The sequence below is a fragment of the Hibiscus syriacus genome, unplaced genomic scaffold, assembly GCF_006381635.1.
Source record: "Hibiscus syriacus cultivar Baekdansim isolate YM2019G1 unplaced genomic scaffold, ASM638163v2 tig00116925_pilon, whole genome shotgun sequence".
NCBI lineage: Eukaryota > Viridiplantae > Streptophyta > Magnoliopsida > Malvales > Malvaceae > Hibiscus > Hibiscus syriacus.
Window position 1 is genome coordinate 71,503 of NW_024063474.1, and position 18,134 is coordinate 89,636.

The 18,134-nt window shown below is 33.9% G+C and overlaps 1 protein-coding gene across 2 annotated transcripts; it reads left to right on the plus strand.

Moving 5' to 3' along the window:
• Positions 1–12,245: 12,245 nt before the first annotated feature.
• LOC120187974 (CTP synthase-like) lies at positions 12,246–17,240 on the plus strand. Of its 2 annotated transcripts, XM_039191550.1 has the most exons (21): positions 12,246–12,388; positions 12,471–12,550; positions 12,635–12,721; positions 12,816–12,866; positions 12,961–13,078; positions 13,154–13,210; positions 13,313–13,377; positions 13,534–13,617; positions 13,714–13,764; positions 13,847–13,909; positions 14,033–14,079; positions 14,205–14,274; positions 14,361–14,423; positions 14,884–14,973; positions 15,094–15,132; positions 15,249–15,476; positions 15,860–15,945; positions 16,073–16,121; positions 16,207–16,287; positions 16,430–16,523; positions 16,618–17,240. In XM_039191550.1, exons 1-21 carry the CDS (start codon positions 12,271–12,273, stop codon positions 16,806–16,808), a joined length of 1,812 nt encoding a protein of 603 aa, XP_039047481.1. In that variant the 5' UTR covers positions 12,246–12,270; the 3' UTR covers positions 16,809–17,240. The 2 variants fall into 2 exon arrangements, 1 of the variants encoding a protein (XP_039047481.1); XR_005522370.1 differs by lacking the exon at positions 16,618–17,240 and having other exon boundaries at positions 16,207–16,346; positions 16,383–16,485.
• The last annotated feature ends 894 nt before the right edge of the window (positions 17,241–18,134 follow it).

The following is an 18,134-nucleotide window of genomic DNA, read 5'->3' on the forward strand; positions in this document are numbered from 1 at the left end:
ATAAAAGAAAATGCCCATGTTATGTGTCTTGAGAGCTAGGGGTATAGTTGGCATGCCAAGAGTCGAGGGTCTACGCGGTCCTTCGGGACATATGTATATTCTTTGGAACATGTGTGAAGTCTTGAAAGACACATACTTGATCCCTAGTATATGTATATGATTCTTAAGGAATAATATGTGGTCCTTATGGACATTATTATATGGCACTACGGTGCAATTCTATGCGGTCCTTCGGGATATATATATATTCTGTGGAACATGTGTGAAGTCTTAAAACACACATACTTGATCCCTAGTATATGTATATGATTCTTAAGGAATAATATGTGGTCCTTATGGACATTATTATATGGCACTACGGTGCAATTCTACGCGGCACTTCGGTGCAATTATACGAGCTGTGGTGACAGCATTAGTGCACAACCTCTATAGACTCATATATCGATAGTTCTTACATATGTACATGGGCTAATCTAGAGATATGAACAAATATATGTTAGTGGTATGATAAATGTTATAGAAATGATATGATGTTGTGTGTGTATAGTGTTTGATTGAAAAGGTTAACCATAAAAGTATGTGATTACATGATAAACTGTTAATGATGAATTATGTGTATGTATGTATTTACTGTAATTAATCTGATATGAGTTTATAGGATACGAAGAATGCATGGTATTGGTATAACATGATAGAACAGAACATGCATGTATTGATATATGTTATCAAGTGCATTATAAGTTGTTATGCCTCACTAAGTCTTCGACTTAGCGTGTGATTGTTTCACACGTAGGTTTCGAGAAGAGTAAAGAGTAATGCGGAGCAAGACATGTCAGTTCTCCTTACCAAATGTCAGATCAGAAAATATATGTACTGGTTATAGAGTCTAGTTGGCATGTAGTCTAAAGATATAAATTGTATGAACTCTGATATATTTTGTAAACGTTTTGAATAAGTTAAATGTATCAAAGTTTTTAAATTACTCACTATTTTATATGAATAAATGTTTAAAAAGTCAATGTGACACTTCGAACTCGTATCCGGGTCGGATACGGGTTAGGGGTGTTACATTTAATGGTATCAGAGCTAAGGTTTAGCCGATTCTAGGCTTAAACCGAAGTCAAATGAGGGTTAAAAATGTGTACATGCCAACTAAAAGTGAAAATTTCTGATCTGATAGTGTAAGGAGTATACTGTCTTGCTAATAGAATAAAATTTGTATGAGATAGTAGGAATTGATTATAAAAAATTGTCGAAGTGAATCGATAGCTGACAAATCTGATGGTGATAGCAATTCACTTGCCCTGGCCAGGCAGGATAAAGAGCAGAAACCTCAGAAAGTGTCTTATAAGATTAAAGGTTGATTTCAGAAAGTTGAAATCATATTAGAATAGTGATAGAAGATCTTTATTATTTTGAATCGGAAAAGTTATATAAATTAGTTTTGTTAGTATGTGGATAAGATAGAATATGGTGAACAAATGTCACCATAAGAGCGTTAAAAAGATCAAATGATGTAGTAAGATTTGGTAGAAGAGTTCAAGAATAAGTATGTTAGTGACAAGCGTATAAGATGTATAAGTCAGAGCTTATGAGTTCGAAATGAAGGGATAACATTATGTATAAGCCAGAGCGTTTATATGATAAGGGTTTGTAGTTAAGACGGAAAAGTTAGCGTTGGCTAACAAGAATATGCGATGGGAATGTACGGGAAGTATAAGAATGTAAGATATTGTCGGGATATGATAATCAAATTTGGAATGGATCTGGATACAATTGTATATTTGAGTAAAGCTGAGAATTGATAAGAAGAGTTTAAGAATGGGTATATCGATGATCAATTTATAAGATAAAGGAAGTCAGAACATTTAGTTTGAATAACGAAAAGTACAGGATGTATGAGAATGGAGGTGGAATTGACAAGTTAAATAAACGAATTTTAAGATAATTTCGATTTGAAAGGATGTATGTGTTTGGTTGATTAGGGTTTGTACCCTAGATTGAACATATGTTATTGACTAGCTGTCAGAGTAAAGGTGATAGAGTTATAAGATTGAAGGAAAAGATAAAGTTGAGTTAATTGATTATGATGTGAATTTGAATATAGTTGTATATTCTGAGCAGATAGTTATGATGTAGAAACAGAGATAAGTATTTGCATGGAACCTTCAGGAAGGAAAATACAAGTATAAGAAATGATAAAGAATGAAGTTATGCATAAGAAATGGGTTATCAGAGTAATGAGGATGCAATGAAGATTGGTACATAAATATGAGTATAAGTGATAAGACAAGAGTATGTGAACATGAAAGGAAATATATGATTGATTTAAAGGATCATATACGATAAATATGGAAGTACAGATGACAATTTGATATAGAAATAAGACAAGTGTGCAAGGTGTGAAAAAGATTCTTTAAAGTGTAGGTTGAATTGTATTTAAGAAGATTTAAGGTCGTATTCTTGGTTAAATGATGATGGAAAATGAATTTGGTTATTATAAAGTATTTAGAGATGAATTTATGATGTTAAGTGATGAAAATTGATGTTACCGTCTATGTGATTAGTGACATTATATGAAATTTCAGAAATAGTCAAAGGAAAATGCATAAAGGAAGGAGGGAGAAGACATAAATGGATTAAAGTTACTAGTTACTGTTTATATGATAAGTGTCAGTACATGAATGTATAAAGGAAAAAGGCAACTGAAGAAATAAAGGAATGAGAGATTAAGTGAAAGAGGTAGTATGAGAACATTAGAAGATATATTCTTATTGATATGTTCAGTGAAAATTCGAGGACGAATTTTCTTAAAAAGGAGGGGAGATTTGTAACATCCGCAATACCGGGTTAGTGACCAAATTGTAAAGTTTTAGAATTTGGTGACTAAAGTATAAGAATGAAATAGTTCAATGATTATTGAATATATATGATGAAGGTTATTTTGTAATTATTAAAAGAAGTTAAGGGTTAAATGGTCATTTGATCATAAAGATTTTTATCTTTCTTTTATAGGTAATATAAACGTGGGAAATGAGAAACATCCAGAGTTCTCTTCTCCTTTCTTCTTCTTCATACGTGGGAGAGCCAAGCTAAAGGTGAGTTTTCTTGTGGATCAAATTCTTGATGAATTTAAGGTTGCTTATTGATCCTTAGATAATAACTAAGCTTAAGGAAAGCTTAGATTATCTTAAAACCATAAGATGAGGAGTAGATGAAGAATTAAAGAAAGGAAGTAGAAAAGTGAAATCTTGAAGTAGAGTTCATTTCTTAAATTGGAAGTTAAATTTGACTTGTCAATGGTTAAATTAAGAGATTTGGAGTGATAGAATTGGATTTAGAACATATAGAAAATTTGGTATGATTCTTGAATCTCATAAAGAAGATAGGATTTTGAGGTTAAAGATGATTTACATGGATATAAGTTGGTTCAAGTAATGGTAATTGAGTTTAATGTCAAAATAGGGGCTTAAAATAGAAGAATTAAGGGAAGAGTTGATGATTTACGTGCTAAAATATCAGTTCTGGGCAATGTGCATCGATGCACATTCATTGTGCACCGATGCATCGATGATAAATACCAGAAATTGTTTAAGGTGCATCGATGCACATGTAGTGCATCGATGCATGAATTTAAATAGAAAACATCGAATAGGATTTATGCATCGATGCATAAGGAGTGCATCGATGCATCTCCAATAAATACAAACATCGAATAGGATTTATGCATCGATGCATGGTGTAGTGCATCGATGCATACCTTCATTAAAAGATGAAATTGGCTTTTCTTTGAGACTAAGGAGTGATAGTTTCAAATATATCAATCAGTATACTGATAAGTATTAATGTATTATTATGTAGATATAGAATGAAAGCTTGTTCTGGAACAAACTAAGGATTAGGATTGATTCAAACAACGAGGCCCAGGTGAGTGCATTTTATTGTATAGGATTATATGGAAATTGGACTTGTGATAAGTCTATTCCTATAGTAATAGCTCATTAAGTCTTGATTATAAGTATGTTAACGATATGAAGTGTATGTATGTTGGATTATATGAATTGATAGGTTTTGTTTTGTATGTGCTATGTGGTTTATGTAAAAATACGGTTAAGTGTTAATGAGAGAATATAAAATAAGTTATGAAATTATAGGAATATAGAAGATAAGTCGAGAGATGTAGGGGAATAGAAATAGATGTTTATTAAGGGTCATAGGAGAACAAATATATGTAATATGATAATGAAATATAAGACTATGTGGATACATGGTTACGAGATAAAATATGTAATAATAGGAAAATATGATGAAAGTGAGTTTATAAGAAGTGATATGAACTAGGTAAACATGGGTAACAGTATATGCATAATGGAAACATGAGTTGGACAAGTACCTAGTGGTATGATTTATTATGAGAATTAGTATAATGGAACTATATGAAAAGATTATAATGAATATATGAAATTGAATTAAGTAAAGAGATTAAATTAGTACCTAAATAAAAATACTATTAAATGATATATGTTTAGAAATACGACATAATTTATAATCTCAGGGAATACAAAGAAATAGAGCATAAGGTAGATGATATGATATCCGTTATTATATATCTATATGATATATGTCATCAGGTAATATGAAAGGACTCTGAAAATTGATATAAGCTATGAGAAAGTGTTCTAGGTGTTTCTATGTGTTATATGAAGCATATATGATCATAGGTGAACAAGATATGATATGTATGTTTATATGAATATCTGAGAAATGATCTAAGCTATATGATATGATATGTGCACTTTGTGATATATGTTATATGATATGGATCTATGTAACTACGTGAGAAAGTATATAAGCTATGTGACATGTAAATGTGACTCATATGAAAATGTTCTATGAGTAATTGAACTATGTGTTATGTGAAATGATAAGTATAAAAGAAAATGCCCATGTTATGTGTCTTGAGAGCTAGGGGTATAGTTGGCATGCCAAGAGTCGAGGGTCTACGTGGTCCTTCGGGACATATGTATATTCTTTGGAACATGTGTGAAGTCTTAAAAGACACATACTTGATCCCTAGTATATGTATATGATTCTTAAGGAATAATATGTGGTCCTTATGGACATTATTATATGGCACTACGGTGCAATTCTACGCGGTTCTTCAGGATATATATATATTTTGTGGAACATGTGTGAAGTCTTAAAAGACACATACTTGATCCCTAGTATATGTATATGATTCTTAAGGAATAATATGTGGTCCTTATGGACATTATTATATGGCACTACGGTGCAATTCTACGCGGCACTTCGGTGCAATTATACGAGCTGTGGTGACAACATTAGTGCACAACCTCTATAGACTCACATATCGATAGTTCTCACATATGTACATGGGCTAATCCAGAGATATGAACAAATATATGTTAGTGGTATGATAAATGTTATAGAAATGATATGATGTTGTGTGTGTATAGTGTTTGATTGAAAAGGTTAACCATAAAAGTATGTGATTACATGATAAACTGTTAATGATGAATTATGAGTATGTATGTATTTATTGTAATTAATCTGATATGAGTTTATAGGATACGAAGAATGCATGGTATTGGTATAACATGATAGAACATAACATGCATGTATTGATATATGTTATCAAGTGCATTATAAGTTGTTATGCCTCACTAAGTCTTCGACTTAGCGTGTGATTGTTTCACACGTAGGTTTCGAGAAGAGTAAAGAGTAATGCGGAGCAAGACATGTCAGTTCTCCTTACCAAATGTCATATCAGAAAATATATGTACTGGTTATAGAGTGTAGTTGGCATGTAGTCTAAAGATAAAAATTATATGAACTCTGATATATTTTGTAAACGTTTTGAATAAGTTAAATGTATCAAAGTTTTTAAATTACTCACTATTTTATATGAATAAATGTTTAAAAAGTCAATGTGACACTTCGGACTCGTATCCGGGTCGGATACGGGTTGGGGGTGTTACACCTTCACTGTGGATGATGGCGATGCAAGAAGAAATCGAAGCCTTTCATAAAAATAATACATGGGACCTTGTGCCACTACCACAAGGAAGGAAGCCAATTGGTAACAAATAGGTTTTCAAAATCAAGCGAAATGGTGACGATCAAGTGGAGAGGTATCGTGCAAGACTGGTGGTCAAAGGATATGCTCAGAAAGAAGGTATTGATTTCAATGAAATTTTTTCTCCTGTGGTTCTACTAACAACAGTTCGAGTAATCTTGGCAATGTGTGCTACATTGAATTTACATTTGGAACAGCTAGATGTTAAAATAGCTTTTCTTCATGGAAATCTTGAAGAAGAGATTTATATGCTCCAGTATGAAGGTTTTGAAGAAGACGAAAAGAAGAACTTGGTTTGCAGGTTGAACAAATCTCTGTACGGTCTAAAGCAGGCGCCGAGGTGTTGGTATAAGAGATTTGATTCCTTCGTTATGTGCCTTGGATACAACAGACTTAATGCAGACCCTTGTGCTTATTTCAAGAGGTCCGGTGATAACGATTTTGTTATATTTCTGTTGTATGTGGATGACATGTTGGTTGCAGGACCCAACAAAGATCATATTGAAGAATTGAAGGCACAACTGGCTAGGGAATTTGAAATGAAGGACTTGGGATCAGCAAACAAGATTCTAGGGATGCAAATTCACCGAGACAGAAGTAATAGGAAGATTTGGCTTTCACAAAAGAATTACTTGAAGAAAATCTTGTCACGATTTAGCATGCAAGATTGTAAGCCAATTTCTACCCCTCTTCCTATTAACTTCAAATTATCCTCCAGTATGAGTCCTAGCAGTGAAGAAGAGAGGATGGAGATGTCTCGAGTATCGTATGCATCAGCAGTGGGAAGTTTAATGTTCGCTATGATATGCACAAGACCAGACATTGCACAAGCAGTGGGAGTGGTTAGTCGGTACATGGCGAATCCAGGCAAAGAGCATTGGAATATTGTAAAGAGGATCCTAAGATACATCAAAGGGACCTCAAATGTTGCATTATGTTACGGAGGATCAAACTTACTAATCAATAGGTATGTAGATTCTGACTATGTAGGGGATTTGGATAAAAGCAAATTTACTACAGGATATGTGTTCAAAGTTGCTGGTGAAGCTGTAAGATGGGTTTCAAAATTACAGTCAATTGTGGCTACGTCAACAACAGAAGCAGAATATGTAGCAGCTACACAAGCCAGTAAAGAAGCAATTTGGTTGAAGATGCTATTGGAGGAGCTTGGGCACAATCAAGAGTATGTCTCTCTATTTTGTGACAGTCAAAGCGCCTTGCATCTAGCAAGGAATCCAGCATTTCATTTAAGGACAAAGCACATACGAGTTCAGTACCATTTCATTCGTGAAAAGGTGGAAGAAGGGACGGTAGATATGCAGAAGATCCATACCAAAGACAACATAGCAGATTTCATGACGAACGCGATCAATACTGATAAATTTACTTGGTGTCGATCCTCTTGTGGCCTGTCAGAGACGTAAGCAACATGATGGTACATGGTAGAAAGAATGGTGTAAAGATATGATTGTTCCAATCAAATCTTCAAGTGGGAGATTGTTGAAAATCAATGCACCGAAAGTGCATGGTTTGAAGAGAAAAAAAATATTGAATTTTGTCAACAATTGTAGGCACCGAAAATTAGGTATAGAAATTGTTGATTTTTTATATGGGCAAATTACAAACTCTAGTCACTAAAATTTAGGGTATTTACAAATTAGTCCTTAAAGCTTCAACTATAAATACCCTAGCTCATTTAGCTTCAAAATCATCCCAAAGCATTCTAGCTTTCTTCCAATACTAGAGAGAATTTAGAGAGTTTCTTGAGAGTTGTTTTCTCCTTTTTATCAAGAGAGAATTATCATTGTTTTCTCCTTGGTAGATCGAGAGAGGTTGTAATTCATATTTTCTCATAGTGAAATTCTTCTACCTTTGCCCGTGGTTTTTACCCTAAATTTTTAGGGGTTTTCCACGTAAATTTTGTGTCTCTTTTATCTTCATTTTTATTTTCTCAAATTATCAGTTGCGATTTTGCTCTATCCGATAGCCGTCTTCCGCAACAGTTGAGAGATGTGTCCTTGTAAAAAGATTTTTTAATTTTAATATAAATTCTAACAACCTTATTATTTGAGTATATATAGATTTGTTTTAACTTAAATCAAATTGAATTATATAATAATGAAACATATTATTTGTAAATCAAATTATGATCATCTTTTAAGTTTTTTATTGAAAAAAAAAATCTCATGGAACTGGATAATGTAGAATATTAATGATCTCAATTACTGAGGAGCGGAGGAGGATATCTAAACCGCAAGTAACCGACCTTTCCAACACCCAACTACCAAAAACAGCCCAACCCCTCTAAAACGTCATCGTCATCAACTACTGTCTAGAATATTTATTATCTCAATTTAAAAAAAACCCTAAAATCAATACATAAAATATATTTTAATAAATTGCATGTAGTTGATGACGCTTTGGCTTTATCCTTTCGTATTTGTCACTGCTTACTTGGCATCCGTTGTCTATTCTTCTTTTCCCCTTAGAAGTAGAATAAAAAAATCAGAATTATAGCACTACAATTTCGAAAACTAATACATAATATTTTTTTAAAAAAATAGTAACAATTTTGATTTTTATATGAAATTTATGAAAAAAATCGGAGCATAATTAGGATGTTGGTTGACACCCTCTCTTCAACGTGCGGAAGTAGATGGGGGAAAGGGCAATCCCCCACACCCTGGATGGTAAAATTCCATTCTAGTCCCTTTAGGATATTAAGTTGTAAAATGATACTAATAATAATAAGATTGTCTTGTGACTCCCCATTGATGATAGAATTCCATTTTAATCCTATTAACAAATTATACAATCATAAGTTCACACAATGATAATTTAATTTTGATCCCTTAAAAATATAATCCTCATATGCATGAACCAAGCGATCTCCGTGATAAAGGAAATGTTGTTATTCCTTGAGGTACCGGGTTTGAACACCAAGAATGTCAGGGGTGTGAGAGTTTAATGTCAAATGATTGAAAATTATCTTTAAATAGATATTATCTTATACTTACCGTAGATTAATAAAAAAAATAACTCATAAGCACGAATCTTATCGAGCAAAGAAAGAGCGGAAAAGAAAGAGGGAGGGGATGTGCTCTTCAAAATTTTTTATATAATAGTATTTTAGATCTTTTTAATTTAAATATTAATCAAATAAGATCTTTGTTGATCTTAATTTTTAGATCTAAATATTAATAGATCCTTATTTTTTTAATATGAAACAATACAACACATTTTGGGATGGGCATGAGTTACATTTTTTGTCCACTTGACCCGACCCGAGAACAATGACTCCTCCACCCGAAATCCGACCCGACCCACATAATATATACCTTCCACCCGACTTGAATTTTTGAAATAAAATCCGAACCCTACCCGACTTGAAAATTTTAAAAATATATTATTTTTATTCAATAAAAATAATTATTTAATTGAAAAAATAATATATAGAGGGGGTATTATTGTAATTATTCCTAAATATGTAAGGTAAAATTATATTTTTCGGGTTGGATCGGATATTTTTCACCCTAAATCCGAACTCGACCCAACCTAAATCTGATTTTTTTTTAAAAACCCGACTCGATTAGGTCAGATCAGGTCTAAACCCGTCGAATTCGAGTCTCATGCCCATCGCTAAACACATTTGATCCTAGTCATGTCTCATTTATGTGATATTATTATGATTCAAATCATATCTTATTAGGTTGGTGGAAGTGTGAATGAGTCATTCCCTTCCATTCTTAAACTTGGCATCTTTGATTCGTCAAAGACCAAAAACCTTTTCATAGGAACTACCAATGCAGGCTTGATTCAAAACATACCTTCTTTTTTCTTTTTTATCAATCCTTCTCACATGCGTGTGCGCACGTATTTTATACATCAATGGATAAGATTCAAGGAAAAGAAAATCAAAGCACACCAAAAAAATATTATTTACACACTCACGAAATAAAAATGAAGGATACGGCAGTCCTCTTTGATCACGTTAATGGGTTTTTAAATCTGTAGTGTGTCAAATTTCGAATATTAATAAAGATTTATACTAAGACTAATTCCAGACTCAATTCATTACTTCTCTTCTCATGTTTTGAAATTTTATTCTATTTTAACATAAGATGTTCAAAATTGTCTCTTTTTTTTCTAGAAGCTAATTGAGGACCATGAATGAGATTAAACATTGATTTTTCTAACATGCTTTGCTTTGTTTCTCTAGAATAATAAATTTTAAAACCTAAAAAAACAGGATGAATCGTTTATTGATATACATAGGGGTGTAAACGAGCCGAGTCGAGTTCGACTCGACTCGAAAACGTTGAAATGGAGCTCGATTCGACTTGAAAACTCGCGAGCTTAAAATTTTCAAACTCGACTCGAACTCCTGAACTGAAGCTCGTGAGTAGCTTGAAAAGGCTCAAAAATGGAAAAAATTCTTAAACTTAACTCGATTGAAGCCTCAAACTCGAACATGAACCTTAATACATGAAAAATCTTACTTTATTTTAAAAAAAAATCAATACATAAATATTAATATTATTAATAATTTATTTTTTTAAAAATAAAATCTTAATATATTATATTTTCGAGCTGCTCACGAGCTTTTTGAGTCGACTATCGAGTAGCTCGTTTCGGCTCGTTAAGAACTCGAGTCGAGATCGAGCTCAAGTCAAGTCCATTCGATCCGTATTTATCGAGCCTTGATCGAGTCGATCTCGAGTAGCTCACGATCTGTTTCGTCTCATTTACAGCCCTAGATATACATAAATATTTTCAACGTTCATGGGTAACAACATCTTATTATTTTATTGTAAGTCTCTCATCAAAAGATAGATGAAATATGTTACATTCTCCTAAATGATGTTTAAAACCCTCATTTCATACAAATAATATTCAAACCTCTAACTTCATAATTAAGAGATTAGACGAGCAACCATCATCTACATCACATTATTATTATTAATATATCAAGCGCAATTATATAATTTATCTTTAAAAATATAATAAAAGCATAATTATTTTTTTAAAATTATTATTTATTTTCAAAAATATTCATTAAAGCAAATGTGCAAATGTGCAAAGAATGTGACGCAACTAGCTTGCAATAGAATATAGATAAGAGAAATTAGAACCCTACTATGGTAGAGTTGTAATTAAAAATTAAAAATTAAAAATTTAGGTAAACATTAACATCTATATTTTTTTTCCTAAATAAAACCAAAATATTGACTTTAAATTCAATTTTTTCTAATTTCTTTTTATAAATATAGGGTGCGCATATGTGTATTTATTGAAAGATTATAAATTATTATTATTTAATTAATCAATGATATTCGATTTATTGACCGACTAATCTAAATAGGGTACTGCAGAGGCGAGGACGACTATCCTAACCCAGTTTGCTCCATTCGCAAACACCAGGATTCGAACCTCTAACCTTGCTTAAGGACCTAGTGTCTCATCCCACTAGACTAACTGATTGTCAGTAAAGATTATAAATTATTTAACAATGAATGTTTTGTTCTTATATATATTATATACGAATCTGAAATCTTAAGAGATGATAAAAAAATCTTTTAACTATTAAAATAAGTTGATTGGTTATTTTTAAATATATTAATTTAATTTTTGATAAAATTATTAATTTAAATTAAATCAGTTTATTTTTAGAAAAAATATTTAAATTTAATCCCAGAATTAAACCGGTAGATGTGGTCTTTAAAAAAAAGGTAGGCATAATTTTGAATTAATTAATTTAATTGTGCAAATAAAAGAATAAAAAGGGCAAGGGAGGTGTGGGTTTTGGGTATTGTTTAGTTTCCCTCACTGTCATTCACCCGCCGCCTTCAACTTGAAAAAGTATTTGGGCAAAAGAGAGGGAGCGAGCAACCAACGAGAAGGGTATATTACCATTGCTTTCGTTATCATTTTTCCTTGTGTTTCTGGGTTTTCAGTTTCAATTCCATACATTCCCGCCGTTCACATTCTCATCCCGTTTCTGATTCTGTAAAGCTCGCGCTTTTTTTTACTTTATTTTGTGAAGACCGTTGGACAGTTGGAACGAATGCTTTGATGGGTTATTGTATGAGTATATCATCCTTTTTTTATCTTCCTCTGTTTTCATTTTATTCGTTTTCTTTTGTTTTAGTTGCAGCTGCTTGAAGAAGAAGAAAATGAAGTACGTGCTGGTTACAGGAGGTGTGGTGAGTGGTCTGGGGAAAGGGGTGACTGCAAGTAGCATTGGTCTTCTCCTTAAATCATGCGGCCTTCGTGTTACTTCCATTAAGATTGGTATTTTTTTCTTCTTCTTATGCAAATTCCAATGGTTTCTGTTTTATCTCATTTATTTGTTTTACGCAATCCATGTGTGTAGATCCTTATCTCAATACCGATGCTGGTACAATGTCTCCTTTTGAGCATGGTGAAGTGTTTGTCCTTGATGATGGCGGCGAGGTTATTCTCTTTTTCCTTTTCTTTTTACATTTGTGTTCGGTCGAATCCATGATGATGGTGGTGGTGTTGTGCATTTGATTGAAGGTGGACCTTGACCTTGGAAACTATGAGCGTTTCCTAGACATCACATTAACGCGTGATAATAATATAACAACGGGAAAGATTTACCAGGTCTTTTCATCATCTTTCAATTCCATCATTGCTTCCTCATTCAATTGAAGAACCCTCTCTTCAATCCCTTTTTCCGTTGTGTTTTTTTTTTCAGTCTGTCCTTGAGAAGGAGAGAAAGGGAGAATATCTTGGCAAGACTGTCCAGGTCTGTTTTTAAGCTTTTCCACTGTTTCCACAACAAAATCGACCATGCATTGGTTTCTATGGTTTCCTAATTTTAAGTCTCTTGTTTGCTCTAGGTTGTTCCTCACATTACAGATGCCATCCAAGAGTGGATAGAACGTGCTGCAATGATACCGGTCGATGGAAAGGAAAGTCCTGCCGATGTTTGTGTCATTGAATTGGGTGGAACTATAGGTATATTCGCTTCGTCCATGTCCGTTTGATGCATTAGTTTTTCCTTTTTTTTTCTTACAACTTTTGTCGATCCAGGTGACATTGAATCTATGCCATTTATTGAGGCCCTTGGTCAGTTCTCATATCGTGTGGGTAAGATTATTATGTTATTCCTTATCTGATTTGTGTATGTGAATTTTCTCTTAGATGTTCTACCAGTCTGATCATAATTTCACTTCATGTTTCTTGTTTTAGGCCCTGGAAATTTCTGTTTGGTTCACGTCAGCCTTGTGCCTGTTCTCAATGTTGTTGGTGAGCAGGTATGCCTCAAGACTGTATATCTGTTTATGTATATTTTTGTTTTACTTGCATATGGATAATTTCTGAAAGCGGGATAAAGTTGATGCATGTAATCAACTTACAAGCCTACTGAGTGGCTATTTCTAAATATCATTCTCACAAATTGAAAATAACAGAAAACAAAGCCCACCCAGCATAGTGTTCGGGGACTTAGAGGACTTGGCTTGACACCAAATATTCTTGCCTGCCGTAGTACAAAGGTTTAACTGTCGTTTCTCTTTTTTGACTGTATCTGCTGGTGTCAATTTTGCATTTCTTATCAATGATCACCCACTTTTTTTTTTTTTTTTGCATAGGCACTTGATGACAATGTCAAGGAAAAACTCTCTCAGTTTTGCCATGTTCCGGTAATTCAATATGAATGCTATTTGTCTTCGGCATTTTTCTGATCAGTAATTACTGTTATTAAACAAAATGACTTATTTCCAGGCAGAAAATATTGTCACTCTTTATGATGTTCCAAATATCTGGCACATTCCTTTACTACTTAGAGTAAGTAGTTTTATTTATATACAATTGTATTTTATGTTTATCATTTTTTTACTTCTCAGACAAAACTAAACTGTAGAATGCCTTTTTTATTTATAAGTAATTTGTTCTCCCTATAATGTATAGGATCAAAAGGCACATGAAGCAATCTTGAAAGGACTGAACCTTCTAGGGTTTGTCTCCCTTCCCTCTTCCTTCTGCTTCTTTTTATCTTGGCTGTGATGAGAGTACTTTTTTATGCTGCAGTATCAAGCCGTAGTTTTCTGGGTATTCATATTTGTATTTCTATGAACTGCAGCACTGCAACGGAACCTGACTTAACAGAGTGGACTGCTAGGACGAAAATTTATGACGTGCTCCATGATCCTGTGGGTCTCAAGCATCATTAAATATGAGCTGTATTGATTTGCACATGGTGAAATCATAATGTTATTATCTGTGATTTGCATTGCAGGTTAAAATTGCCATGGTTGGGAAATATGTTGGGCTTAAAGATTCTTACCTCTCTGTTTTAAAGGTGAAACCTGTTACTTTTTAAAAAAATTATGAAAAGCATCTGTTTTTATTATCATCATCTACCCCCATCACTAAGTCATTTCAATAAGTTAAGGCTATGTTTGCCTTTCGTACTCGTGCACTAGGTAATCCCAGCCTTCATCCCCCTAAACACACATTTCTGTTTTATGATTCCTTCAGTGTGATGTAAGTGGTTTTTTGGCTCTATTTCTGGAAGAGTTCTTCTACTGAAGAAGTAGAAGCAAGGTGTTTGGATGTCAATTTTTTTTGAAACTTTTGTGGAGAATCCTGTCATTTTCTATATCCTACAATATTTCTGCATTAAGTTTTCCAAGTTCTAGTTTAGGTTTATTGCTACAGAATCTCCAGTAGGGCCAAAGAAACATTTAAGGGGTAGAAGATAATAGGCATGTGAATATGTGATAGAAATGGTTTATAATAACTTTGGTTTATTGCTATAGGCACTTTTGCATGCATCTGTTTACCATCGCAAAAAGCTTGTCGTAGAGTGGGTTGAAGCAAGTCATCTTGAAGATATTACTGCTGAAGAGGTGAGTTTGTAGTAAACTTTTGCTGCGCATATTTTGGTGGAGACTTGTAATTATCATCCTACCACTTTTACTTCATGCAGTACATGCATACTTACAATGTCTGCAATTTACTCCTTACAGGATCCTGAAACTTTTAAAGCAGCATGGAACCATTTGAAGGTTTAATTTCTTCTTTTTTTCCATGATTTATTTTCTTTTTGGGTTCATATTCTTCGTTCTCTCTTGTTTCATAAATATTCCCTTGAGAAGATCCTCTAAAAGGTCTCTAATTACAGGGTGCCGATGGTATCTTAGTGCCCGGAGGTTTTGGTGATAGGGGAGTGCAGGGGAAGATTCTTGCTGCAAAGTATGCTCGTGAAAGCAACGTTCCTTTTCTGGGCATCTGCCTTGGAATGCAGATAGCAGTCATAGAATACGCACGTTCTGTTCTAGGTTTGCATAATGAGAACAGTGCTGAATTTAATCCGAAAACACCAAATCCTTGTGTCATATTTATGCCAGAGGTATATAAGCTTCTATGATGTTTGACAAAAAAATGCTAAAATACTAAAAATATCCCTCATCAGTTTTACTTTTCTTATAAGCCAATCAGTCTTTATCCTTTAATTTGTACCTGACTAAGCCCTTATCTTATATGAAATGTTAATGTGAAAGGTTTATTCAGGTATAAATTTTAGGGATTTATTTGGGTTCAAATTATGGATAGAGGCTTATTTAAATACAAATTAAAGATGACTTAGTTGAGTGTAATAAAAGTCAAGGGCTTATCTAGATAAACTGATCAACGTCAAGGGTTCATTTTTATTAATTTAGCCAAAATGAAAAGTTGGGAACTGCCTTGTCTAGTCCCATTTTGTGAAGAAATATGTTTTGGTTTATGTCACAGGGTTCAAAAACTCATATGGGAGGAACCATGCGTCTGGGATCAAGGAGGACTTATTTGAAGTTTCCCGACTGCAAATCTGCCAAGTTGTGAGAACGCGGCTCTCTTAACCTTTACATTCTTGTATAAGATGTAACACAATTCTTGAATCCCTTTAGGGGTTCATATATTCTTTGCATATTATACCTTCCCCTTTAATAGTTGTTTCCGTTCTAGGTATGGTGATGCAACCTTTGTTGATGAACGGCATCGGCATAGATATGAGGTATTTTACTGATGCATTGGATTCTATATATTAGGGAAGATGGTTTGTTTTCAAATTCGTAAGGTCGATAATTCATCCTGTGTAGGTCAATCCTGATATGATATCAGAACTTGAAGCTGCTGGAATGTCATTTGTTGGCAGAGATGAAAGTGGTAGGCGGATGGAGGTAAGTTAAATGCAAAAAGCAGCACAGCTATTTCTAGAAAGCCTATAGTTTAGGTGCTCAATATTTTGACTTGACCAATTGTTAATTTTACATATAACGTTTAGTTCCTGATGGTTATGAGCATTTTGTGCTGTCTGCATAGATCGTTGAACTACCAAGCCATCCATTTTTTATCGGTGTTCAGTTCCATCCCGAGTTCAAGTCGAGGCCTGGAAAACCTTCTGCACTTTTCTCAGGTACGTACTTAGCCATAATTTTGTTCTTATCAAGTTTGAGATTATCAGTTGAACTTCGAAGATCAAGTCCGGCATTATCTTTTTCGATCTACAGGACTTATTGCAGCATCATGTGGCCAGTTGGATTCACTTCTAAATAAGTCTGGCCATGTCAGCAAAGCAGTGGGAAGTGGGATGAGTAATGGAAAAGCAACTTACAAGGCTCATCAAAATGGGAACTATTCCAATGGTTTGAACGGATCATTAAACGGTGTGTACATGAACGGTAACGGTATGCACCATTAAGGAAGCTGCCGGATAGAACTCTTTCCGGTTATGCGTTGAAGTTGGTGGGAAGGGCTTTTTGATAGAAAACTGTTTTACATTACTGGTTTAAGTGTGTCCCAAGAGTTTTCAATAGAGAACTTGGGTCTGTTTGTACAGTTTAAGGCTAGGATTTTAGCAGTTGAAGGGACTTTATTTTCAAGAAGTAGCTGGTTTTGAGTGTTATATGACACGGTATAGGCAGGCGCGTCACGGCACTAAACGTTAGAGAAACCGGACCGGACCGGACGGAATTGAAGTTACCGTCCATATATAGCATCCTCTGTTTGCAAGGATTTTGGGGTAGTACATATTGGATTTTTAGTAATGAGAAATGTCTGTCTGTCTGTCTGTCATATGAACATTTAAAAGACCTGAACACTACAAAAGCCATTATGTTTGCAGTTTAAGGAAGAATCTGTTCAATAATGCATTTTGTGGAAAAATAACTTTTTAGCCCTCAGTGTTTATATTTTTATCGAATTGATCCTTGGAAAGCTGTAAGTGTAGATGATTTGGAAAACTGTGTTGTTTAAATAATCATATTTTTATTTATTTTTAAAAATCAATTATCTAATTGACAAAAGTTATAAACACATGGAATTAAAAAGTTATTTTACCGAAAAAAAGAAGCATAGAAATGTTTATAAGTGTGGTACTTAAACAAAATGTGTATTTTATTATACTGAAAATTTTTATTTTATATGATTTTTAATTTAAATTTTATTATATATGATCCTCGTGACCGGGTTCGTTCACATCCTACCCACGCATTCGAAACCCAGACATCTCCATGCATTAAACTAGTCCATGGGGAAAATTCCATTTCTCCGGTTTCATTGCTATGATGTCGGCCATGGCGACATTAATGATGGACGCGTTTGCGACGGGTATTATAAGAGACAATATTCAAGTAACCATAAACAAGTTGATCCAGGTGACGAAGAACATGCGGGTCATGTACATGTTCATGCACATGCCACTCACGGTCATGCTCATGGGTCTGCGGAATCCCCATCTGATCAGGACTTGCTTGTATCTCAGCTTATCCGTCAACGTATCATTTCCCAAGTAATTAACTGCTTCCTTTACGATCTGATATGCATTTCTTCACAGAACTGGTCCTTTGGGATCGATATATTGGTTATATTATACACTGATTTTCAGGTATTGGAAGTGGGAATTGTGGTTCATTCGGTGGTTATTGGGATATCTTTGGGTGCTTCTCAAAGTGCTGACACTACAAGGCCACTGGTTGCAGCCTTGTCTTTCTATCAGTTCTTTGAAGGAATGGGACTTCAAGGTTGC